Genomic DNA, 27,924 nt, shown 5'->3' with positions numbered 1-27,924 from the left:
CCAATACTCACTCCCAGTGCCAACTCAGTACCTCCGCAGTGCCTACTGGGCTCTGCCTGAGTTCCACATAAATGCTATTTGACTGTCCACCCACTGAGCACACTGGCTCCATTAGCAATCATAAGCCTGGGGCCAAGCCCAAAGAAAATGAGCTCTTCTCTGGGGAGAAAATCAGAGTCTTAGGAATTGTCACTATTTCCAGGTATTCTGCTTTCCTCCAACAGTCTTCAAGAGATGCCTTAGTGATATGTCCCAAATGGCTTTTGCCATAGACCTGACAGTAGCTTCCTAATTTGTTTCTGGTTTTTGTTGTTTTGTTTTCTTGCTGTTAGTAAGCAGGTATGCATCTTCTGTGTGTGAATAAATAATAATAATGGCAAGCATTAAGGAGTGTATGCCATGTGCCAGGCTGTATTCTATATTCCCCTGAATGCATTGACTAATTTAATCCTTTAGAACCCCAACAGGGTGATGAGGTTGGCGAGGAAACTAAAGCACAGAGACATCAGGTAGCATTCCCCCTTGCGCACACACACGTGACCCATGTGGCATCACTTTCCAGAAATGGCTCTCTGACTCATTCAGGTGCATCAGGAAAACATTTAGTTTGAGCTGTACTTTGTGCTTCTCCTTCCCAAGGGTTTAAAATCATAAAGTGTCCACTCATGAGATGTGTCATTAAAAAGAGCTAAGGACGTAGCAGGATGGCTTAACGGAAAGAGGTTGGGTTCTGACTACGTTGCCTCCAAAAACTGGTAAGTGGCGTCCACTAAGTAATGTCACCTCACAGGTGCCTTGTTCTGTTGCTGGTCAAAGTGTCTGCCAGCCCTACAGTTAGTTCTACATAAAGATGCTCGATGTCCACGCATACTTCTTAGTGGACCAGGCACCCTCCTGTTATCATCTTATTGGATCTCATATGTTTCTCACAACTCAGAGAAATAATCACCATGGGTATTATTAGTCCCATTTCACAGAAAATTCTTATTTTTTAAAGAAAAATGTAAGAGATTTAAGAGTACTTTTAGGGAATGGAAAAGTTGGATTACCTCTTTAATTTACTTTGAGAGTTATCCAAGAATGCTAATTGCAGCTTTTACACAGAAAGAACTCTTTTGCTCCTTAAGTCAAAACTGAAGCCAGCACAGCTCAGCCCTGTGTCCTTCCTCAGCTAAGGGCAGCCATTTGTCCTCCCTGTAAACTGAAGCCATTCTTCTCTGGGTGGAGGAACTATGAACCCCAGGCTCTGTTGACTCTTCAGAAAAGTAAACAGTGCTTTCCTCCGTATAGGAGGGAAGGTATTTCCAAAAAAATCATACCATGAATAGCCAGCTTTTTTTCTGGAAAGCCAGCCTAACAAAGTTCCGATATTTATCAACTCAAAATAAAACAAGAACTACTAAAACAAACTCAAGTAAATGGACAATGAATACACAACATGGTACTCATCCTTTCCTGGGAACTGAAAGAAATACAGCGAAGTCTGAACCCAGATAGATCTCCATACAGCCAAGGGACCTACAGTAAAACTTGCAGGAACCATCCCAAGCTGTGTTTTTATCACAAACACATGCTGAAGGAGGTCATGTGCAAACAGCCCCTGGGCCTGGCAGGGCCTGGCATTCACCCTGCAGGTCAGTTCAAGAGTTCCCTGGTCACCAGTTGCCAAAATCCAATGAGATATGAATGGGGAAACCTGCCAGTCCCCTCCAGGGTTGGGACGCAGTGGAGACCGGGTGGAAGAAGAATCGTGCCTTTGCTGAGACCTGCTGCTGCCTGTAAAGCCAGGCACATGGCAGTGCTGTTTTGTGTGCTCTTTTAAAATTTATTTACATTTTCCTTATTTTTTGGAATAATGACTTTATTATTTTCATGTTCATCATTAAAAAAATTCAAGCAACAAGCAACATAGAAAGAGACAAAGAAGACAGCAAGAAAATCAGTCCGATTCCACTCCTCAGAAATTACTATCACATGACCTCACCTAACCTTTCTCTGCAAGTATCCACAGACAAAAGGAAGGAGGGACAGTGGGCGAACATAAATTATAAAAATGCAACCATGCTCTGCATGGTATTTTAAATACAAAATTCTAATGGTAATTTGACTTCAACAAAAGAAAATTAAACTGACACTGAATGAATATTTGAATTTCAGGCAAATGTATCTTCACACACAAGACTTAAGTTTCTAAAAAATCTTTCTAAAAGCATTATGAATATTGTTAAGAGGTTAAAGGACTTATTTTTTTCTTAACACTGTGTCTTAAGTTTAGGCAGCATGAATAGTAAAGGATGAGTCCTCTCACACTTTCTCCTGCCTCCTGATTTTAGTGCGTTTCATTGTTATTCTGACTTTGTTGGGGTTTTAAACGTTTATAGCCTCTTTTTTTTTTTTTTTTTTAAAGATTTTATTGGGGAAGGAGAACAGGACTTTATTGGGGAACAGTATGTACTTCCAGGACTTTTTTCCAAGTCAAGTTGTTGTCCTTTCAATCTCAGTTGTGGAGGGTGCTGTTCAGCTTCAAGTTGTCCTTTCGGTTTTAGTTGTGGAGGGCACAGCTCAGCTCCAGGTCCAGTTGCCGTTGCTAGTTGCAGGGGACGCAGCCCACCGTCCCTTGAGGGACTCGAGGAATTGAACTGGCAAGCTTGTGGTTGAGAGCCCACTGGCCCATGTGGGAATCGAACCGGCAGCCTTCGGAGTTAGGAGCATGGAGCTCTAACTGCCTGAGCCACCGGGCCGGCCCCCATTTATAGCCTCTTGAACAATGACAGTCTCATTTCCTTTACAAAGTATACCTAACACTGCCACCATGATTATCATCACACACACCTGCTCTATACCAGCGGCACCTCATATTGCCCCGCAGGATGCTGTTTCTTCTGTCAAGAGGCTGTTCCTGATGCCAGCCCACTCTGCAAGGCTAATGTTTGTTGAATAGATAAAGGACGGTGCTTTTGGCAAATCAAGGTTGTCTTCCAAATAATATTTCTTCATACAAAACCCAAACTGATTGACAGTCAGTTTGTTCCTTCAGTAGAATGTGAGGATTAAAAGGTACTGCAACCTCACGAAAGACAATGCTCTCATTTTAGTGACAAGAAAGTGGAAATCTCAACAGGCTAAGTCATGAGGCAAAAGCAATGGAAATGGGACATGAATTAGGCGTTCATAGCCAGTGTCCCCTCCTCCCACAAATCCAGAAAAAGCCAAATCAGGCAACTGCATCTTGCTGAACTTGGCCCATCGCTGATGTGCTAGAAAGCTCTGTACTCTGCAGTGAAAATACCAGCACAATGATACGATTCTTAACGAGGCAGGTGGTGCAGAGCCCAGGGCTGCAAAGGGCTGCGTCAGTCCAGTGAGCCCGTCACAGTTACAGGGCTCTGCCACTGTGAACGTCATGGGACCTAGGCATAATCAGTGGAGGAATGAGCGAGGCAGAAGGGAGGCCTGGTCCTTGCAAGGCAAAATTAAACTTGTGGACCTGTGAAATAGGAAATGCAGGGGATGGGAAAGGCTCACAGTGTTTTTTGACTTTAGGCCTTATAAAGAAGATAAACTAGGTGGGCTGTCTGGCCCTAGTTAGCAAAGACCATTGGTTCCCTGCTATGTACCCTTATCCTTGACAAGGAACTCCAGGCAGCACAATGAAGCCATGAAGGCCACAGTTGGTGGAGTCCTATGACTCACCACACAGTAGGGCTGGAACTAGTAACCCTAGATCAGCTCTTTGGGCCCTGGGCCTCAGCGTCCTCATTTGGACAGCGGCCTAGTAGTAGCAACCGCATAACAGTGGCATCCATGAGAGGATAAACTTAGACTGCGCCAGTGAAATGTCTACCACGGTGCCGGGATACTCTAAGAACTCAGTAATGGCTGTGTTATTGACAGACTTTAGGAGGTTGGTTCTTGAGTTAAGAGGATATCAAACATCTCTGATTTGAAGCTCAGGACCGAGAAAATGGGAACGAGGAGATGAAGAGCAGAAATGGGAATGTTTACATGTTTTCATATATTGCGTGTTTGGGGAGATAATTTTCAGTCGGGTGTCTGTTCCTCCACGGGCACACTGTTGGTGGGCGTGGAGTATTAGGCCCTCTGATCGGATCCTACAACTGAAAGGCCACTGGCTGTCGGGAGTCATTATTTAGCTTTGGACCATAGCTTGGTCCAGCACGCAGTTAAAACCTTTGATAAGAAAATGCATTTGCTTAAAGACACTCATTATAATAACAGAACTTTCTGAAGCTTCCATGTCAGCCTCCTCTGTCCACTGGCACTTCTGCACGGAAAACAGTTTCCCTTCCATCAGTCCCAGATGCTGTTAGGGCAGCACCAACAGGAAAGGGCAGCTCATTTGAGCATGTATTTCCTCTTTCCTTGTTGCCTCCTTGCTACTCTTAACAGATGCTAAAGGCTGTGTGAAGGCAGCTTGAACCAGGGTGGGTGCTGAGAAAGTGTGGGCTCTCATATTCCATCATTCGTCCATCCACAGACATGTATGAAAGCTGTGCCTCTGCCAAGCTCAGGACTGAGTGCAGGGCACTGAGCCAGGTCAGTAGCACTTTGTTCTTGGAACCCCACTGAGTTTCTCTGTTGCCTGCTGATGGAGGCATGACAAGGGCATGGCAAACAGGCCCAGAACGCCCTTTCCACCCACACTGAGATGCATCCTAACAAAGTCATTTGGCCTCAGCTGTCTCCTCCTTGGAGGAATGCAAGTCTAGCAAATGCCTCTCCCCTCCATACCTCTATGAAACTGAGGCATTCTATACAAGGCAAAAGGAAGGGAAAGATAAAACCACTTGAAGGACTGTGAAAGCCTGAATCCACCTGCCAGAACTTTTAGGAACTTTCTAGCCCCACCTAGATAAGCAAGCTAACTAAACCAAAATTCTCATAATCATTTCCTCTCCTACTTTTCACAGACTTTGTTTCTCAAACATCCATACAAATGAGACTAAATGGCAGAAAGACTGTCCAGCTCTTCCCAATATCTGTTTGATGGTTTACTTTGCTCTCCTGACTTTTGTTTCTTTTCCTTTTCGCCTTTCCCTCCTCTCCACATTCCCCACTCAAGCAGGACTCAGGCTCTGTGCTCACTCCCCAAGGTGAGATTAGGGGCTAGTAATGGGTGGGGGCAGGAAGACACCCAGTCACAATTCTTACAGGCTTTTGCTTTCCAAAATATTAAGCTCTTTAAGCCCTTATCTACCAGTAGAGAAGGTGCAGAAAGGGGACCCCCACTATGAACCAAACATTTGGGAGCAGCAGGTGAGCACGCAGGTCTCCATCCCAGATGAGAAAATGAGGTACCCCTGGGCTGGGGAAGGAGGGAGAGGAGATGCGTGGATCTTGACCAGGGATCCAGGTCGCTTGTTTTTTTAGCAGAGCATGGAGAAATGTCAAAACTCTAAAGGGAAGTGCCCTCTCCAAGGGGCCAGGTATGCCAGGAGTGAGGGGGTTCCAGAGACTGGGGGCTTCAGTGCTAGAGCCAGAACAGTCCCAGGCAAAGCAGGAGGGTTGGCTACCCTACCACTAGCATGTCCAGGCAGAGAGGACTGTGGGAGTCTTAGAGAAGATTCCTGTTCCCCAAGCAGGGCCTCAAGGAGACAAGGAAATAGGAAGATGGATGTCTCAAGGGCCACCTGTATGTACTAATGCCTGGGGACACCTGATACCTCCTATAACCCTGTGGGGGAATATAGTCCCCCAAGAACTTGTTATTAAAATTTCTACCAGTTCAGTGAAATGAGAGCTCCTAGTCAGAAATTAGGTTGAGACATGGGACAGTATTTCTTGCACAGCTGAATTTGTGGCTGAGATTCACACCTATATGGAAGTCACTCAAAGATGAGACTCAGGGAGCTGGGAGCCCAGAGCAGTGTTAGATCCTAACTTATGTAGAACATGAGTTACTGACTGCTGCATCAAAGCAGCTTTGACTCCCGTGACCACTGTGACTCAGCTTCTTTCCTTCTCCTTACCTTTTTATGAACGCATTCTCTCGTCCCTGGCCAATGATCACTTCCTTCTCCCGACATGTCTAATGTCTAGGACAAAGACAGCTGGGGAAGGACAGGGCAGGAATGTCCTCACAGCCAGCACCTTGCCTGGCAAGGTATAAAGGGAGGGTGTGGGCTTCAGAGGTAGGCAGTTGGAGCCCTCTGAAAAAACTCAGTTCCAGAAGCAGACAGTGAGAAATCACATGAAGAAACCTGCTGTCTGTCACAAGGAAGAATTAGATTTGGAGTAGGAGGTACTTATGGTTTAATTTCATTTCCACACTAAATGAATTTGGGAAATGTCAAAATGAATCCATAATCTTTACATTTCTTAAGCCCTTAGGGTAATGTTGAGAACCTACCTCCCCCATCTGGCCCCCACCAGCCCCCACCCTGGCTGTGATCATAGATGATGGCACCCACAGCCGACACTAGCCTGTGGTGGAAAGAACACACGAGGGCATCTGTCTGCACTGCCACGGCCCCACATCAAACACTGATCATCAGAGCCAATGTTTTCATGTATCACCTGCTTCTTTATTTGAGGTAATCAGATTTTGCTGACTCCAGAGATAGTATTCATAGATGGAAGTTAAAAACACAGGCAATCTCCCTCAGCATGTTTCCAGCGTACCTGGAGCATGTCATGATGAAAGGTACAAAGAACAATAGGGATTGTGAAAGGAGCCTTAGAGTTAAGCAAGTGGCGATTCCTTGGATCAGATGCCCTTTGAACCAGTGTTGTTAAAAACAGTCCCAGTTGCCCTTGCTGGGCACAGACACAACTGCCATTACCTGCTGAAAAATTAGAGTGAAGAGAGAAAGAAAATGAGATGCAGAAAAAAGGGGCCAAATGGATATGCTGTGCAGGGCATGATTCCTTAGCCTCGGACCACAATCATTTTCTGTCTCGTGGTCACAGGTTTGGATTTGAGGGCTGGCTTTCCCTCACCACCACCCTTTGCAAGGGGGCAACTTGGGCATTACTCTGGACTGTAAGGACCAGGAGGGCCACTCTTAGCAATTTGACTCCCCCACAAGTCATTATTGCAGGGATTCTGGCCGCGGTGGGGGTGGGGAAGAGAAAGGAGTATTTTGAGATGTTTCCTATGGATGCTGATGTGCCCCTAACGGAACAGACGTCATGAGGAACCTGAGGAAATCAGCACTGTCCTCAATGCATATGATAAAATCAGAGCTCCTACACTTCATGGGTTGATAATAATAACTTCCACTGATTCAGTATCTACCTCTACATGCCAGGCACATGATCTCTTTAATTATTTACAATAATCCTGGGAGATAGGCATTATTATGCCCACTTTGTCTGGCATAGGGTAGACCTCCAATATGTGCTGAATGAATAAAATAAAGGACCTAAACCCTCTCCTTCCCCTTACAAAAGACACTAACATGTACAGAGCATGTACTAAGAACCAGACACCATGCTATTATGTTTATATGTATTAGCTTAGTTAACCCTCTCAACAGCCTGTGATGTAGGTGTTAAGAATTTTGCTTTATATATGGGAAAACTGAGTCTAAAAGAGGTGAAGTCACCTGTCCCAGTCATAAGTGGAGGAGCTATGATTCAAACCCAGACCTGTCTGCCTCAAAGTCTGCCTTCTTCCCACTCCATCACACTTCTGGGAAAAATAGACATATGGTCCAGGTCCAAGGAGGGGAAGGAGTGAGGAAGAAGGAGCTCTGATAAGATGTGGACAATCGTCTTCTGGAAGAAGGAAGAAGACAGGACACTTGGAGAAGGAAACTCAGGGTGTGGTGCCATTAATAACAGGTAAGACACCAACCTTTCCAGAACCCAAATGTTCCCCACACTTCTGCCCCTACGAGCATGGGCTTGACTGCCATGTTGACTGAGGGATCGGGGAGATGCACAGATTCTGCTTAAAAGGTAGGCCACGGTGGCTCGTAGCAACATACTGTGTCATCTGACATAGCTGTCTGTCCCCAGATGTCTCAGTGAAGCTCGGAGGGCAGGGGGAGAGAAGATACAAGGTCGAGAGGAGAAGAATCAGAACGAGCTCTACCCACTATGTGACCCTGGTTGAGGTCCTCGATCCCTCTGGACCCCAGGTTCTGCTGTAAGGAAGGGAGGGTGCTCCGCGACCTCTCTTGGTGTGGGGTAACCTTGTATTTGTATTTCCATGGCCAGGGACCTTCTTTAGGGTAATACATCTCATTCGTTCCCAGAGGAGGAGGCAAACTTAAGGGGCTGGGTAAGTTTGGAGGGAGTAGCAGAGCACAGCCTGTCACCAAGACTGTACCTTCTCAGCTCCTTAGTTTACAGGGAGGACCCAGGGCTCATCTTTCTGATTCAGGGGTAAAACATCAATAAGCTGCTCCTACAATGCATTTTCCCACCTGCTGATTAGACATCAAGAATATACTTTTAATCTTCATCTGCCTGACTCGTGTCACATAATTGTTCAGAACTTGGATAAGGAAGAAGGAATGACTCATTGGGTCTCCAAAACCTCAGCATTTAGCTCTGTTACTGCCTCCCGTCTAACCTAGAGCAGGTTGCCACTTAACCTCTCTGAACCTACATGTCATCGTCTATTGAAAAAAAGAAAAAGGATAATAATAGTATTTCCCTCACAGGATCATTGTGAAGACAAAGGCATGTAAAGTAGTTAGCACAGTGCGTGGTACGTGTAAGTGCCCATCAGTGCTTCTTGTCTTCAGGAGCTGCACACCTTAGAGGAAGTCAAAGTAATTAATGCCTAACACTCAGGTGCCTACCCGGAGGGTTTCCTACTTGGCTGAGGGCCCATTGCATAACTTACCCTCCCTTCCCTCTAGTGAGGTAATCACTTATTCAACAAATATTAGTTGCCTCTCTGACAAGGTAGAAGAATTTCAAGTCAGGAAGGACCTCAGAGGCCAACCTAAGATGGCAGCTGCTCACTGGGTCCTACCCCAAAAGGAGGAGAGGGTGCTGAGGCCCACTTGGGGAAGAGGCTTTAGGGCCTCAACCCTCTGAGCCCTGACCATTGCAACAAGCCCACAGCAGGTGGGAGCTAGGCTCCAGAGAGGCTGCTCCCAGGAAAGCCACATGAAGCCACGGCCCTAAGAACAACAGGTTCTGAGCCAGGCACCAGGAAACATGAGGATATAGTTAGTCTTCTCCCAGACAGTCTGGGGCCTCTGACAAATAGGTGTCTCAATTCCTTTCTATCTAAAGCCAGGGTAGCAGCATTTGCCACAAAACAGCTGGGCTGTGGGGATTACCATTCTCTTTAAATGGGCCTTGATGCAAACTATCATATTGACACACATGCGAGTTCCTTTCTAAGACACGCACACATGGAGGCATCTGTCTGGGGCTCTCATCATCAGCTGGCTGCCCTAGAATAGCTCTAAACCAGTTGGTGGGGGCGACAGGATTCAGAACCGCTGCTGTCATTGAAAAAATGGCTCTCTGGATGCTCTGTGACGAGGGTACCTATTGTGGCATGTCAGTTACCAAAAGAACTGTGTCCTCTTAAGAACTTTCATATCATTGCCATAATCTACTTAGATAAATTGCATTAGTTAGATAAATTGCACAATATTCATTATTTTTTTTTCCCCCGAGATGCACATGTTACTCCAGGGAGAGGAAAGAAGAGGAGTCACTGGAGATCTGCCAGTTGGCTTGGGATGAATCAAAACCCAACAAGGAAAAGTCACCAAGTGCCTTTGCTATTGATGAACCGCAAGAAAGGGAATCATTGAAACCAAGCTAACTGCAAGGAAGGTGGGGGGAGGGAGGAAGGCTTTGCGATATTACAAAGTCATGTCTGACACAAAGGCTTAGAAGACAGAGACCAACATTATACGCACTGTAAAAACAAAGTACTGGCAGGCAGCATGGGCTGGGGAGAGGCTATGAAGTAGGGAAGGGAGGGATGTGTGAATTTTCTAAGTAGCAGCAAGTTTTTCTCTGCACTGGACTCAACCAGATTATCTGGGGCCTTTCTGACCAGTCTGTTTGTTAGTCAGGAAAACGGAAAGCTGCAGCATTTCCGATCAAATGCCAGGAGGCAGTAATCTGTGCATTGGCTTATGTCATATCTAGTTGGATGCCAGAGTGAAGGAGGTTGGCAGCTTTACGGACTGCATTCACGTGGGTCTGAGTCATCTCGTCCTCTACTCAAATCACTGACTGGGATTCAGCAAAGATTCACCAGGCACCCAACTACCCTGCATAACAGTACACAGCGGAAATGGGATGAGAAAGCTATTGGACGTTACATTGTCCTCCACTGTTGAGAAGGACAAAGGTGACTGGCATTTTACCAGAATCTCATCCCGTTATTTTATTTGTTGATTGTCATCACCCTGTAGCAGCAATACTGGGAGAATCACTGTAAGGGGATGCAGAGAGATGGCTCCTCTTTGGTCACTCACAGTCTCAGCCCACTCACCAAGATTCTGGTGCCTTGAGATCAGGCTTCCTGAAGCCTTACTCATCTTTGTGATCCCAGGGTAAGTCCTCGCCATGAATAAGTACAGCATGAAAAAAACAGTCATGTTCCACATGACAGGAAAACACACAATTCACGTTTTCCCCACTCTGCCCCACATCCCACACAAACCATGTCACAGTGGCAGTGCAGCAGGGTGACACATGCCCCGGCTCTTGACTGGGCACCTCTGGAAGGTTCGGTTGAGAAAGCCGCATGAGGCCCTCAGGGTCATTTAAACTGACCTCCTCATTCTGCAGAGGATCAGCAAGGTGGAAGAATTCACGGAAGTTCCACAAAGAGGCCCACTGTTGTTACACCTGACTGGGAGCTCCTCCCAGGAGACTGGCATGGAAATAGTCCTCAAACTTGTTTAACCTCGGCCCACAGCTCACTTCCTACCCCGTTTCCACTTCTGCTGAAAGAACAAAGGATTGAAGAGGAATGCAATGCTCAACATGATAAAAAGAAATAGAATGAATTAAACAAGAGCCAAATGGATAACTGAAGAAAAATGTCAATTAAGACAGGAATAATGGCACTTGAACAACACAAGGCAATGCTGGTGGTATACCCATAGCAAAGTGTTCTTTCCCCAATTTGCAAAATTCACAAGCTTTGCAGGGTTGCCAGCCATCACCATAGCAGCCAGAGGTCTTAACAAAATAATGAATTTGAGTCCTCAGAAAACTAAGTAAAACACCAATTTTAGTTCCTAAATAACACATTTTAGTAAGCTTTAGTAACAGACTATCTACTTTACTGATTGGTAAATAGACCTTGGTTGTACATGAAAATGAAAATCCATGAAATTCTGCCATTTGCCTGTAACAATTGAAGAAAGGACATTCTACAATGTCCAGATCAGTTTGGAACCCCCAGGAAGAATCCTGTGGTCCACCAGTGGGTTTCAAACTCAGAGGAACACTAATCTAAAACCACCATCAGAGCTGGGACAGAGGTCTGTGTCCTCAATGGATGAGATGTACACTTAGGGAGACATTTCCATGAGGAACTGTGTGTGGACACATAAGGAACAGTAAGAAATGTGCCATTCTTGCTGATGGGTTAGCTTGCAGAGGCCCATAAGCAAACATCTCAGTCAGGTTCCTGGAAATGCTGGAAGGGAAGGAGAGGCTGTAGGATCTCCATGCCTGAAAATCTGAGAAGCCAACCTGGCCTCCCAGAAGCTTTGATACTGACTTGCCTGACCTCTTGACAAGCCTTTTCTGGATTTATAATCGCATGATTTAGTCTTCACCCCCATCAATAGCCTTATACCTTTCCTGTCCTCCTTCACAAAAATCTGCCTTTAACAAGCCTTGCTCAACTGTCAGCAAGCTGACTTCTCTGGACCATGGCTTGGACTGAAGAGATCCACCCCAGACAGTGGTTGTGACTCCCTCTTCGGCTGTTTAAAAATGTATAGTAAGTAGTTAAGGGCTTGGATCTCACAGGCAAAACAGATATGAATTCAAATCCTAGTTCTGCCACTAACTATGTGCCCTCTCTAAACCTCAGTTTCCTCATCTGTAAATTGGAGATGCTATCTCAAAGGGCTGTGTTGAAAACTAACAAATGATGTAATGCAGGAAAAGTGCTTACACCACTTGGCAATGTAGTGAGTGCCAAGAATCCTCAGCTATTGCTATTGTTATTAGCTGGTGACCTCCTGTTATGCTTTATGCTCAGGTCTGACAAATCCAACCTCCTCTAAGAAGCATCTCCTAATTACCAAGTCAAAGCACCTCCCCAATTACCAAGATTCCCTTTTTGAATTTCCACAGCCCTCATTCTAGCGCTTACAACATGTACCTCTCTGTATTGTTGTATAAATGTCTCATGCAAATGTCTCCGCCTGTTCCCCGACTCCTCAGACTACCTTGTCAGCTCCTTTAAGGACTGACTTTGCTTCACTTGTAACTAATTCTGTTTCACCACAGTCCCCTTCCCCACTATGCCTGAGTTCAAATGTTCAAATACAGCGTAAATAAACAAATGAGTGTTGGATAAAAAAATGTGTGAGGGGTACACATATAATTGTTTTCAAGTATACACACATCTGGTATTTATGCTGCAGATATATAAGTAATGAGAGATGATGAGATGTGGGGTTGCACCCCCCACTCTGAAAGGGAATTATGCAGAGCCTTAGGCTAGGTGTCTACAAAATGTAGCAACTGCCACCCACCTCCCTTCCAGGACTAGTGAAGACAGACTAGGCTTTTAAGCAGCAATGATGAAACACAACTAATCTCCTTGCTGTTAAGAGCATCTGGGTTCTGGTGGTAACAAATGGACCTCACTCTCTTTTAGCATTTCCCAGCTCCTACTGCACAAAACAAGGAAAATGAAATAGGCGTCAGCTCTTTCAAATCTGATTTCCAGAGAAATATTCCCCAAGTAATTCATTCCAGTGCCAGGAAATTTTTCAAAAGGCTAATCTAAATTCCTTCTCTCACTTTCAGCTCACTTTCCTTTGTCCACCACCAAATGAGGTTGACAATAGCTCTGACTGCCATTATACAATAATTATATTTATTCTTAAAAATCTTTATTTCATTCTGCTTTCCAGAAATTGATTTAGAATAGAGGTGACCTTTCTCTCCAGATCAATATTCACATCAATTATTTCTCTTTCTTTTCCATTCTTCCTCCTCTGCTTTCTCAATCTTTTGAATCTTAGACCTCCCGCAGTGCCTATATCAGCTGTATGAACCACTCCAAGTTAAAGCTGTTCTGACAGCTGGTTTAGTTTGTTGACCCCAAAAAGGAATATACCTGTCAAGAAGGACTCCTTATGGTTAACTGGGCCCAAATTCATAATGAGTCTAACAGCCATTGTTTACAGGGGGCCTCTCATACATGCTGCATTTTAAGGAAAAGCCACAAACGGGTTGCCAAGCCTCCTGTACTGCATTCCTGCAGCTGAGCTGACCCTTATAAAGGAGTTTGTGGAATCATATTTGGACCAATGAGCTGAAACCTGCCTTGTCCAATTGGGGCTGCTCAGCTATATCTTTATCTGCATCTTTACTGACCAATCAGAACACGCAATTCTGACCAATCAAGACAGTGAAGTTTGGACCAATCAAATTGTACAAATTTGGATCCTTCATTTGCATAAAAATGGACCAATCAGGGACCAAGGTGGGTACTTTCTCTACATAAGAGGGCCTCCCCTTTGTCTTGGAGGAGAAAACTTTTGGTTTCCTCTGGAGGCTGTTTCCCCAGTTTGGAAACTATTCTCCTGAATAAAGTCTCTCATTTTATTGCATCCCAGATTGGGGACTCCTGTTGTCATTGAATTGGTGGCAGCTACCTTTCCATCAACAAGGTCAAGGCCTAGTGCACCAGCACCATAATCAGAATCCAAAGGACTGATCCTTGTTTGCAACACTGATTCACTATGAGCTGGATGAAGGCTAGCTGAGCGTTTTTCTGATTCAAGGACAGTCACTCCCATCGTACATCAGTTATAAAGATTTCTCACCTTTACAACGGCAATTATAGTGTGGTTAATACTAAGCTACTTATGACCTTGGAAACATTTTGAACTCCCAAGGGAAAAGGTATTGGATTAATGTAAGGTGATGAAATTTCAGAATGCAGATAATATATCCCTCAGGATGACATGGCAGAGAAAACAAACATGAACATGGTATGAGACAGTGGTTTTCAAATGTGTTATAGCATCTGAGTCCTGTGTTCAAATGAAACCTTCGGTGGAATCCCACTCCTAAACCAGATAAAAGTGGAGCTGCTCTGGTGGGAAGGCAGGGTAGGGTGGTGGTGGTACGGGGCAGAGCCCACCCTTCCTCCTCCTCACCTATTTATCTTCCCTAATGAAGTGGTGGACCCTGCATCCACAAGGATTCCATGGGGCAGTTTGAAAGCTATAAGTGAAAGAGGGACATGGAAAGAACCTCAATTTACACAACGAAGTGAGAAGGGATGGCAACTTGCAGGACCATGTGGTCAACATATTTGTCTATACTTTTGTCTTCCAAGTCTAGCTATATGTTGTTTAGCCTTGATGTTCATGTTATCATAGTACATTTCTGTAATGTATGTCAAAATCTTTGTGGAATAAATTGGTACCTGGATACGTGCACACAGTTCTAGGAAGAGAGAGAGGCTGGCATATTATAACATGACAAGACAGTCATAGGGTCTGGCTTGACTTGCTATATGAACCGCCATTCTGAAAGGTGGTATTTTACTCTGTTTTATACATGCTGGTTTGAAGCAATCCAAATGAAAACTAAATACATTCTAAAATACACTCCAAGATTCTTAAGAAGAGCCTCAAAAATAGAGCTTTACTGTAAGAAGACTACACTTTCTGAATAATGAAAGATATTCTTAATACCACTTAAATACTACTTTGTATAAATTTGACTAAGGGCTATTAAAATCTCCTAAATTATTTACAGAGATATAAAATATATATTTAAATTTCTATCAATTTGAAAGACCCAGGAAAGAAAAAAAATTGAAATCCAAACAATCACAATATGTAATTTTTTAAAGGAATATTTATAGCATGAATGAGAAAGGCTAGTGAAATATATAAAAATTAGGGAAGTGACTCTTTTCCTTTTCAGGAAAATTACAGTTCTTGGAGAAGACACTGAAAATTAGCTCTCAGTTGCTATACTATATTCATTATGGTCGGGTTTTTAAAGCCTCCTCCACTCTTTATTTTTGAAAAGAAACACATTTCTTTTAGAATTTGGAGATTGGCTTCAACAACATAAGGTTCTAATGTAAACTCCAGCCCAGGAGCCAGATCCAGCAGACAGCCTGCTTTCCCCTGGCCAGAGCTACGAATAATTTTCACATTTTTTTAAATGGTTAAAAAAAAAAAAAAAAAATCAAAAGAAGATTGACCCTTGCGGGGATCAAACCGGCAACACTGGTGTCATCAGCACCACGCTCCAACCAACTGAGCTAACCGGCCACCCTGAAGATTTTTGATACATGAAAATTATATGAAATTCAAATCTCAGTGCCTATAAATAAAGTTTTATTGGCACACAGTCACATCTAATCATTTACATTTTGTCTATGGCTGCTTTCCTACTACCATGGCAGAGTTAAGTAGTTTTGACCAAGGCTGAATGTCCCAAAAGCCTAAAATATTTACCAATCTCTGCTTTTACAGAAAGAATTTGCCAATCCCTGACCTAAGAGACAGAATCCACCAGTGGCCCCTCTGTCCCTGAGGCACGTGAGAGGAGACTTACCTGGTTGAGATGGCGCAGGCATTTGTCAAGACAGCAGACACAGCAGAAGCAACATCTGAACATGCTCCTTGCCCATGTACTCCACTGCTGGGATCAGATTCAGAACCAAAGGAACAGAGTCAGAAACAACACAGGAAGGAAGAAAAGGAACAGTTTCTGTGGACACACACTGTTTCCACCTAGAGACTGCTACCTGGGGAAGCACTGCAGCAGTGCTCATTTAGTATCGGAGAAATTCTTCTACTGTTCACATGCTACTACTATTACTAATTACTATTGTTATTACTGATGAGCAAAATTTCTCTCTAGAGGGCTTACCTGTTACGACTGCTGTTGACCTCAGTGGAAAGGGAAAGAGTTCGTCCATATGTTAGTGAAGGTAAAAAGTAGGCCTTCTGGTTCTAGTGAAAAAAAAATCTTTCTTCCCTCATCTCCCATTCAGTGTCTTCAACTATAAACTTTGCTTTTTCAAACAGCTTATATTTATGAAAACTTCACATCCCAAGACAAAAACAAAAACAAAAATAAAAAAACCCAAATAATGCTTTGTATATACTAGTTATGTGCCCACATTAAAAAAGAATCAAGTTTAACATTTTTGGAAATAAATCCTATAGTGAGACTTTCAGGGCTAAATTTCAAGGAATAAATTAGTCCTTTGAAATACAACTTGGACTTTTGTATAACTCAAGAGTAAATGAGAAAACTCTTGGAGGAGGGGGTGACTGAATGCGTCTTACTCACAGCCCAAAGTGGGGGGAAAAAAAAAGCCTGAAAACAATCCTGAAATAGTCCTATATGAGGACCCCAGGAATAACTCAGCCTCAGCCTTATATGGACATTTTCTTGTCCTGGCGTTAATTCAATTGGATGAAACTTCCTCTGGATACTTTTTAGCATGGCTGTGGATGTGAATGAGCCATTTAACATAGGAAAGATCACACAATCACTGTGTGAGATGTTTAAATTGTAGACACAGTACAAAGCTGCAAGGCTGCTGAGGAAGACCATTTCTTTTTAACCTAAGAAAGGACACATTTCGGGTGGGAGATGAGGGTAAGGGGGATCAAATATATGGTGATGGAAGGAGAACTGACTCTGGGTGTTGAACACACAATGGGATTTATAGATGATGTAATACAGAATTGGACACCTGAGATCTATGTAATTTTACTAACAAATGTCACCCCAATAAATTTAAAAAATAAATTAAAAAAAAAAAGGACACATTTCTCCAACAGTGACATCACCAAAAAGGAGTCTGGCCCCTTGGTCCTTATGAAATCTCAGGAGTGATAAATAATCTTTTAGACCTCTGCCAGAGAGACCAACACAATGACTTCTCTTTTAGATTTATGGAAGGCTGGTTTCCCAGAGTTTAAGACCTAGTTTGGGGGTGGGGTGGGTAGAGGGGAGATGGCAAGCTCTCCTACTGCTCGTTAATTTATGATTATCTATTACTAATGTCTATATATATCTCTATATCTCTATCTCTATATTTGTACACACACACATGCGCACACACACACACACACAGAATATCCCTCCCCATAATGTGCCACTTCGGCATGTGAATTATTTGGAGCTGAAGGCACTCGAGACCCTGTGGGTTCACAAAAAACCTTTACCTCTCTCTTAAAGAATTTAAATTAGGGGCCTTGCCAATAATAAGAGTTATCGCCAGAAACAATATTTTGTGATTTATTTGTACTTATTTGTAGGGCACATCAAACTTGTAATTACTGAAAACCTGTTCTTTTTATTGTCCTGTGAATTGTCCTTCCCCGCTGAAGCCCCAAGGTGCTGTGCCTCATCCTTAGCACAGAATGTCATCTATTCCCCCGTTTTCCCTCTCTGTCTCTGATGCTTCATGTATGTGGAGTTTTCATACATACCGTGTTTCCCAGAAAAATAAGACCAAACTGGAAAATAGGCCCTAGCATGATTTTTCAGGATGACATCCCCTGAACATAAGCCCTAATGTGCCTTTTGGAGCAAAACTTAATGTAAGACCCGGTCTTATTTTCGCGGAAACACGGTATGTATGTAGTTACATTTGGTCATTTTCTCTCATTAATCTGTCTCATGTCTATTTTAATTATTAAATCAGCTGCAAGAGGTAGGAGGGCATACACACACACACACACATAACACAAACACACACACGCACACAAAATAAAAAGCTGTTCTGTTCTTCAAGAAATCCTTCTCCAAGTTGGCTAAAATTGAAGGATCAATTTCAAAACGCAGGAGCCAGAAAGGCTAGATTTGGCCCGGATGTGGAAATGCCTCTTCAAGTCACCAAAATGAATGTACTTTTTTCATCCCTTGAAATTCAGCCCTAAATAGGATAAGTTTAGACTAATTTATCCTTGAAATTTAGCCCTGAAAGACTCACTATAGAATTTATTTCCAAAAATGTTAAATTTGGTTCTTTTTTTATTGGGGTACACAACTAGTATCTAAATATTTCAATAGAAATACAAGAAAACACTCTATGATCAAGGCAACTGCTCCACAAGCACTTCAAGATAAAAAAGCTGGATAACTTTATGTGAAATTCAATCAACTGTTCTTAAATAATATACTAATCTCAAATCTTGATTACGGACTTTAAAATACCAACAATTCAGATGTCTGCTTTAAATAGCAAATAAAAACAATTCTAAAATATAATAAGGAATCCACATGTAAAATTTCCCTAATTTACTAAGGACAAGTTTGTAAAACTGACCAAGGGAAGCTGAGGTGGGGATTGGGGAAAAGATTAGAGTTGTGTGAGAACAGAGAAGTTGGGAAAAGTCCAACCCTCCCTTGTTTGGCAGGCCGGGCCAGAAACACCCTGAGAACAGCTGTTTTCCTGGTGTGTTGGTTTCCACTGGCATTCATAACCAAATGTGCATGGAAATAAAAACCAAGGAGGAGAAAAACCCCAGGCACAAAAGCCCTACAGTTTTCTATCTTTTGAGCAGAGATTTAGGTCATCTTGCCCATTCATTTCTCATCGTTAAGATTGTTCTCTCTCACTCATGGTCTCTCTCTCTCTCTCTCTCTCTCTCTCTCTCACACACACACACACACACACACACACACACACACACACACACACACCAGTAACTTCCCATGGCACCTCTAGGAAATCCAAAAGGCAGAGAATATTTTAGCATTAAAATGCAAATATTATTATCTTATAGTGTATTTTCTTACTTTAAAAAAAGCATCTAACTGTTCACAAAAACTTGTTTAAATTTCCTCTGAAGAATTCCTACCATTTTCTCAGCATTTAAATAAGAAGGAAACCACCTAATGACCTAACTCAGAACTGCTCCTTCCCCACCTTCACTACCTTGTGGGTGGAAAAGCAAACACATAAAACCATAAACAAAACTGACTGGGGACAAAAAGTTTGCTAGGGGTGGGGGATGGGACCTGAAGAACACTGGAGCCTTCAGAATAGCCACTGTCCCAGGTCACATTCTTCTGTCCTGGGACCTGCTGGAGTTTTCCAGTGATTAACTTTGTAGTAAGCTGCTGCCTTACCTTGTCTTTCAGAGTATTGTAAATGTGCGTGAGAATGGTTCTTGGAATCCTCAACATGGTGATTAAAAATGACCCTTTTACAACTGTTCCTTGGTGGTAGCAGAAGAGAATGGAGAGAGATGAAAGGATTGGGCCATCAGGAGGGTCATTTTTATCTCTGGGATGGGGGGGGAAAAGACAGCATTTTAAAAACACTATTTAAAAAGAAACAAAAATCTCTCTGGTTCAAATCAGCAATGGTACTAATAATTTACAAAGCAGTGATGTAGTAAGCATTTGGCAAAAATTTTATACTCCTTGGTAGCTAGGTTAAATTATTTCTTGGGCTAAGTTAATTCCGTTTGGTGGCACTAAATGCTACAATCAAACATAGAACAGGAAATAGTAATAATAATAATAAAAAAACACTAATGAGTTAAAATAAACCAGGTTCCCTCTTTACAACACCTACCCCTTCCACCAATCCTTTAAATTGCCTATTAATCTCATTTATTTTCAGGAGATTATATAATAATCCCCAAGGTTTAATTTACACTAGCATATGTAAATATTGCCAGCATTGGCTTGCTGATTAAAATCACCACCAAATCACATGATCAGGATTGCAGCCAGAGAGGTAATAGTGAGCTCCAGCTGAAAGCAAACGGACAGGAAGTTTTGGCTTCAGGACAGCTCTGGGCTCCTGAAATCCAGCTGATTTCTACCCTGCTCTTTAAAGGTCATTTCAGTGCAAATCATTTACGGGACTTGTCATGACACAGCTCCCAAGAATGCAAAATTCAGTTTCACAGGCAGAGAAAGAAATAAAATAGGAAATGGGCACACCAAACCTGGAGGATAAAACAAAAGAGGGAGGGCAGAGACAACTCCTCCCCTGACCCTCTGAATTCTGCTGATGCTTGTTCTAGAAAATGAAAATGAGGCCCTTTCCGAGAAGCTACTTCTCAGATTCCAAGTGAAGCTTGGTTTCTTCATAATGGATTTCATTCTACAACTTGGTCTGGTTGCTAATAACTCACCATGAATTAAGGTTTTGACAAGAGCCTAGGTTTTGAGGGAGGAAAAGGAATGCAGCCAGAAATATTTCCAGAGTTGGCAACGTCTGTATTTTGCTGTTACTTAAATCATCCAGGAAGGAAAAGAGAGCATGAAAGTAAGGTCAGGAGCAGAATAACTATAATCCATTTGTCCCATAGAAAGGGTGAAGTGTGTTTCAACCCAGTATTATTGAAAATAGGAAATACCAGGGAGGCTATTGCTGATATGAATTTATTTTGATCTGATAAACTAGAAGTACAGGCCAGGAAAATCTGACACATATTTTTCCCCCTTTCCTCATTTTTTTAAAAGGAAGAATGTTTACTTTTCCATTTAGGAGATTTATGTGCCTTAGAACTTATTATGGTGCTCAGAAAGGGGTACAAGGAGAAGAGGACAACACCTGCTTTCCATCTGGTAGGGAAACAAAAGATTCACAGGCCACTGTGAATGGGAGCCTAGGGGGCTGGTCCTCAAGGTATTGAAGTTTGGGGTTAGGCATCAACTTTCTCAGATTTCGCTTGGATGGTATTAATCATTTCAGGCAGAGGAGTTTCTACAGTCTCAACTGCCCTAGTCCATAATGCACCCTGCTGATGACTCCAGGCTCGCCATGGCTTGCTTGGAAGAAGACTTCAGAAACTGGGTTATCACATGACAAGAGACAATTTAAAAAGAAGGCTCTTTAAACCCAGGCCAACTCACGGAGCCAGCAGTCATTCAATACCTGCCCTGAAAAGTAAGTGGAGTGTCTTTGAGGCCCCCACCTTTGCTTACACCCTTTTCCCCATTCCAAGGTAACAGCATGTGTCATCCCTCCCCTGCTGTGTATACAGCTAGTGCCTTCAGCTCTGTCTTGCTAATAGCCAGCAAAACCTGCCTTCAGGAAGAGGATCTGATTATACCTGGTGAGGCTTAAAATAATACTCTAGACTTAAAAATAATTTAACCAATTTAAAATTATCTCTAAACTTAACTCTATTTTGAGACTTGGCTTATGGGATGGCATTGCACTGCGGGTATATTAGGACACTCAAGGATGAGCTTATAAGGAGGCTGGGGCCTCCAGTCAGGCATATGCGTCTGTCTCCCAGGAGTACTGAGTGTTGAGCACTTTCCACTCCATTCTCTGGGTAGTGGCAGTAAGGGAGACCCAGGCAGTGCGAGAGAGGAAATAACTCAGGATGTGCCCCATGAACCCAGCATCCTCCTTCTTTTAAACTTGTGGTTGCCCTGAGTGCTCCATGAAGTAGAGTGAGGGCCCCAGGACACTGCATTGACTCAAGTTGCTAGGCGAAGGGATTAATGATCCCATCCATCTTAGGTCATGATACATAAGTGCTGTTTTGCAACTACTAGCCCCTCAGACAACACAGAATATAGCCAAGAAAGCAACTTCAAGGTTCTAGAAACAAGTTTTAGTTCTAGTTAGTTCCAGCCTAGTGCTCACTAAGAACTCTTTTGAGAGATCCAAGGTGGTAGAGTAGATAAATGCTGTGATTGCTTCATCCCATGAACACATCAAAATTGTGTTCTAAAGTATAGAACAACCAATCTGGAGAACCATCTGAACTCTAGCTGAACAGGTTTTATAACTAAGGATATAAAGAAGTTACATAGAGACTGGTAGGAGGTGCAGAGATGCGAAACGGGCTGGCCCCAAACCTCCATGTGGAGGATGAAAATTGGGAGGGATATCTCGGCCACAGAGGTTCCCCATGGAGGAGCAAGGTACCCCAGCCCCACACCAGGCTCTCAGCATAGAGTACTGTTGACAAGAAGAGGAGACCCACAACATCTGGCTGTGAAAAACAGTGGGGAACCTGACTGTGTGGGTGGGACAGAAGGCTGCAGGAAACCCAGACATCCTCTTAAAAGGCCCACACAGACTCACTTGCAGGCACTCTCCATAGGCTTCAGCAGAAGGACAGTGACTTGGGGGATGTCAGCAGAAGGACAGAGACATACGGGGGACAAAATGAGGTGTGTGGCTTTGGGTAAGAGCTGGAAGATAGTCTCCATTTTCTCTGTGAGAGGACCTTCTCCTGTGCAGCCTGAAGATGGATGCCATCTTACCTGAGCCCCTTCCCTCCCCCCACCACACACACACTCATGGCCAAATCTGAATCTGAATTGGTCTGGTGAGCTTTGCTTGCTCAACCCTAATGACTCACTGAGACCCTGCCACATCCAACTCCGAAGGAGGTTTCATCAGTGGCTGAAACTTATGGTGGCTGGCAACCAGCAGCAGGCCTCAGTGTGTCCTGGCTCTTTGTGGAACTACCCCAGACCCGATACTGGTGGCTGCCATCCTCAGTTCATAGTGTGGCCTCTCCCACGTGCCTCCAGGTTTAGCAGAGTCAGCGACCAAATGTAGATCGCACTGTGGCTCCTACCAGGTAGTTGCGGACCAGTCATAGGCGGTGGCTGACATGGGCCTCCACTGGAGCCCCTCCCAAAAGGCCCCAGCACCAACATGCTTGAAGGTTGGCTTCAGATCACAGCAGAGCACCCCCACATTAGCTCCATAAGTGGCACACTCAAAGGGCGTCTCAACAGGAACCAGAGCCTGCTGGGGCGAATCCTGTTTCATGTGGTAAGCCCCCCACACAGCATCCTGTAAGTTGTGGACATTGCCAAACCGCACAGTCAGTCAGCCTGAGGGTCAATCCCAACCACTGATGTGCCAATAGCAATCAGGGCTCAGCTAACAGGAGGGCACACGCAACCCACGAAAGAGACACTCCTGGAACACCCAGTGCAGGTGACCAGGGAGATTGTGCCACTGGGCCCCACAGGACACCTACATAAGGCCACCCTGCCAAGACTGGGAGATGTAACAGATCTACCTAATGCACAGAAGCAAACACAGAGAGGTAGCAAAAATGAGGAAACAAAGAAGTGTGTCCCAAATAAAAGAACAGGAAAACAATCCAGAAAAAGAACTAAGCAAAATGGAGGCAACCAACCTACAAGAGACAGAGTTTAAAACACTGGTTATAAAGATGCTCAATGATCTCAGGGAGAACATCAACAAAAAGATACTAAGCATTAAAAAGGACATAGAAACCATGAAAAATAATCATTCAGAAATAAAGACTACAACAACTGAAATGAAAAATATATTAGAGAGCCACAACAGCAGGTTAGATGAAGCAGAGGACTAAATCACCTATTTGGAGGACAAAGTAGAAGAAAACACCCAATCAGAACAGCAAAAAAAAAAAAGTATTTCAAAAAATTAGGATAGTTTAAGGGACCTCTGGGACAACACAAAATGTACCATTTGTATCATAAAGGTACCAGAAAAAGAAGAGAGAGAGAGCAAGGGATTGAGAACTTATTTGAAAAAAATAATGATGGAAAACTTCCCTAACCTGATGAAGGAAATAGACATATAAGTCTAGAGACACAGGCAGTCCCAAACAAGATGAACTCAAGGAGGCCCACACCAAAATATATCATAATTAAAATGTGAGAAGTTAAAGACAAAGAGAATCTTAAAAAGCAGCAAGAGAAAGGCAGTTAGTTACCTATAAGGGAGCTCCCATAAGACTATCAGCTGATTTCTCAACATGCAGGCCAGAAGGGATTGGCACAAAATATTTAAAGTAATGAAAAGCAAGGATCTACAACCAAGATTACTATACCCAGCAAAGTTATCATTTAGAGTCAAAGGACAGATAAAGAACTTCTCAGACAAGAGAAAGCTAAAGGAATTCATGACCACCAAACCAGTATTACAAGAAATGTTAAAGGGACTTCTTGAAGAAGGAGGAGGAGGAAGAGGAGGAGGAGGAGGAGATGAAGAAGAAGGAGAAGAAGGAGAAGGAGAAGAAGAAGGAGGAGGAGGAGGAAGAGGGGGAGGATGAGGAGGAGGAGGAGAAATAAAAACTATGAATAAAAAAATGACAATAACTACATATATATCAACAATTAAATGTAAGTGGATTAAATGCTCTCATCAAAAGACACAGGGTGGCTGAATGGATAAGAAAATGAAACACTTACATATGCTGCCTACAAGAGACTCACTTCAGATTGAAAGACACACACAGACTAAAAGTAAAGGCATGGAAGAAGATATTTCATGCAAATAGAAACAAACAAACAAACAAACAAAAACCTGGGGTAGCAATATTTATATCAGACAAAACAGACTTTAAAACTAAGCTATAATAAAAAGGACATTTTCATGATGATAAAGGGATCAATCCAACAAGAAGATATACAATTTTTGAACATTTGTACACCCAACATAGGAGCATCTAAATATATAAAGCAATATATTAACCACATAAAGGGAAAGATTGACAGTAATACACTCATAGTAGGAGACTCTAACACCCCATTGATATCAATGAATAGATCTTCCAGTGAGAAAATCAACAAGGAAACTGCAGCCTTAAATAACACATTACATCAGATGGATTTTATTGATATTTTTAGACCATTTTACCCCAAAACAGCAGAACATATATTCTTTTAAAGTGCACATGGAATATTTTCCAAGATAGGCCACATGCTAGGCCACAAAATAAGTCTCAATAAAGTTAAGAAGACTGAAATCACATTAAGCATCTTCTCTGACAACAATAAAACTAAAAATCAATTACAAAAAAACAAAACACATGGAGGCTAAATAGCATGCTAGTAAACAATGAATTAACAATGAGATCAAGGAAGAAATCAAAAGATGTCTTGAGCCAAATGAAAATGAAAACACAATGACCCAAAATATGTAGGACACACTGAAAGCAATCCTAAGAAGGAAATTCATAACAATACAGGCTTACCTCAAGAAACAAGAAAAACCTCAAATAAATAATCTAACCTTACACTTAAAGGAACCAGAAAAAAAAACAGCAAACAAGGCCCAAAGTTATGAGAAGGAAGAAAATAAAAATCAGAGTGGAAATAAATGAAATAGAGTCCATAAAACCAATACAAAAGATCAGTGAAACCAAGAGCAGGTTATTTGAAAAGATAAACAAAATTTATAAACCTTTAGCCAGACTCATCAAGAAAAATCGAGGACCCACATAAAGATATGAGAAATGAAAGAGAAGTGACAATGAACACTACAGAAATACAAAAGATTATAAGAAAATTATACAAACAGCTATATGCCAACAAATTGGACAATCTGGAATAAATGGATAAGTTCCTAGAAACATCTGATCTTCCAAAACTGAGTCAAGAAAAAACAGAAAATCTGAACAAACTGATTACTAGTAATGAAATCTGTTTTCAAAAAACTCCCAACAAACCAGATGTCTTCACAGGTGAATACTACTACCAAACATTCAAAGCAGAATTAATACCTATCCTTCTCAAACTAATCTAAAAAAAATTGAAGAGGAGGGAAAGCTCACAACTCATTTTATGAAGCCAGCATTACTCTGATAACCAAACCAAAGACACTGCAAAAAAAAGATAATTATAGGCCAATATCCCTGATGAACATAGATGCAAAAATCCTCAACAAAGTATTAGCAAACCAAATTCAGCAATACATTAAAAGGAACATGATCAACTACGATTTATTCCCAGGATATTAGGTTGGTTCAATATCTGCAAACTAATTAAAGTGATACACCACATAAACAAAATAATGGGTAAAAATCATATGATCATATCAGTAGATGCAGAAAAAAAAACCTGACAAAATCCAACATCCATTTATGATAAAAAAAAAAAAAAAACTCTCAGTAAAGTGGGGATAGAGTGAACATACCTCAACATAATAAAGGCCATATGTGACAAATCCACAGCTAACATCATACTCAATAGTGAAAAACTGAAAGCTTTTTCTTTAAGAGCAGGACAAGACAAGATGTCCATTCTTACCACTTTTATTCCACATAGTGCTGGAAGACCTAGACACAGCAATCACGCAAGAAAAATAAATAAAAGTCATCCAAATTGGAAAGGAAGAGGTAAAACTGTCAATATTTGCAGATGACACGATACTATGTAGAGAACCCTAACGATTCCACCCTAGAAAACTATTAGTACTAATTAATAAATTCAGCAAAGTAGCACAATACCAAATTCATATTCAGAAATCAGGTGCATTTTATACTCTAATAACAAACTATCAGAAAAGAAATTAGGAAAAAATCCCATTTATAATTGAACCCCTCACCCCCCAAAAAATACCAAGGAATAAATTTAACCAAGGAGGTAAAAGACCTGTACTTGGAGAATTATAAGACATTGACAAAAGAAACTGAAGAAGATACAAATAAATGGAAGCATATACCGCATTTCCTTGAAAATAAGACCTAGCCAGACAATTAGTTCTAATGCGTCTTTTGGAGCAAAAATTAATATAAGAGCTGGTATATATTATATTATATTGTCTTATATGATAGTAAAATAAGACCGGGTATTATATTATATTATATTATATTATATTATATTATATTATATTATACCTGGTCTTACAGTAAAATAAGACGGTCTTATATTAATTTTTGCTCCAAAAGATGCACTAGAGCTGATTGTCTGGCTAGGTCTTATTTTCGGAAAAACACGGTACCATGCTCCTGGATAGGAAGAATTAAAATCATTATAATGTCCATACCACCCAAAGCAATCTGTGGATTCAATGCAATACCTATCAAAATACCAATGGCATTTTTCACAGAACTAGAAAAAAATAATCCTATAATTTATATGGAACCACAAAAGACTTTGAATAGCCACAGCAGACTTGAGAAAAAAGAACAAAGTTAAAGGTATCACAATACCTTATATCAAACCATATTAAAAGGCCATAGTACTCAAAACAGCATGATACTGGTATAAAAACAGACACATAGGTCTATGGAACAGAATAGAGAGCCCAGAAATAAACCCACATCTATATGGTAATTAATCTATGACAAAGGAGGTAAGAATATACAATGGGGTAAAAGCAGTCTATTCAATAAATGGTATTGGGAAAATTGGACAGATACATGCAAAAAAATGAAATTAGACCACCTCTTACACCATATACAAGAATAAACTCAAAATGGATTAAAGACTTAAATGTAAGTCCCGAACCCATAAAACTACTATAAGAAAACATAGGCAGGAAACTCTCTAACATTGCTCTTGGTAATATTTTTTTTTGATACATGTCCTCAAGCAAGGGAAACAAAAGGAAAAATAAACAAATGGGACTATATCAAACTAAAAAGTTTTTGCCAGCAAAGGAAACCATCAACAAAACACATCAACAAAACAAAAAGACAACCTACTGAATGGGAGAAAATATTTGTCAACGATACATCCAATAAGGGGTTAATATCCAAAATTTATTAAAAAACTCATGCAACTCAACACCAAAAAAACTAACAATCCCATTTTAAAAAATGGGCAAAGGACCTGAATAGACATTTCTCCAAAGAGGACATACAGATGGTCAATGGACATATGGAAAGATGCTCAATATCACTAATCATCAGAGAAATGAAAATTAAAACACAATGAGATATCACCTCACACCTGTCATAATGGCTATCATCAATAAATTAACAAACGCAGGTGCTGGTAAGAATGTGGAGAAAAGGGAACCCTCATGCACTGTTGGTGGGATTATGAATTGGTGCAGCCACTGTGGAAAGC

At 42.0% G+C, this 27,924-nt stretch overlaps 1 protein-coding gene across 1 annotated transcript in view; it reads right to left on the bottom strand.

The window, feature by feature from the left end:
- Positions 1-27,924, bottom strand: part of SLC44A3 (solute carrier family 44 member 3) — an 88,853-nt gene that overhangs the window by 16,296 nt on the left and 44,633 nt on the right. The window contains 2 exon segments of the mRNA XM_088799453.1: positions 15,730-15,816; positions 19,270-19,426. Of these exon segments, the coding sequence (XP_088655579.1) occupies positions 15,730-15,816; positions 19,270-19,426 (244 nt within the window).

Source organism: Rhinolophus sinicus, chromosome 7 (genome assembly GCF_057876585.1).
Source record: "Rhinolophus sinicus isolate RSI-liver-muscle chromosome 7, RSI-T2T, whole genome shotgun sequence".
In the NCBI taxonomy this organism is placed as follows: Eukaryota; Metazoa; Chordata; class Mammalia; order Chiroptera; family Rhinolophidae; genus Rhinolophus; species Rhinolophus sinicus.
The sequence above is the reverse complement of the archived record's forward strand: the minus strand, read 5'-3'. Positions and strand labels throughout refer to the sequence as shown.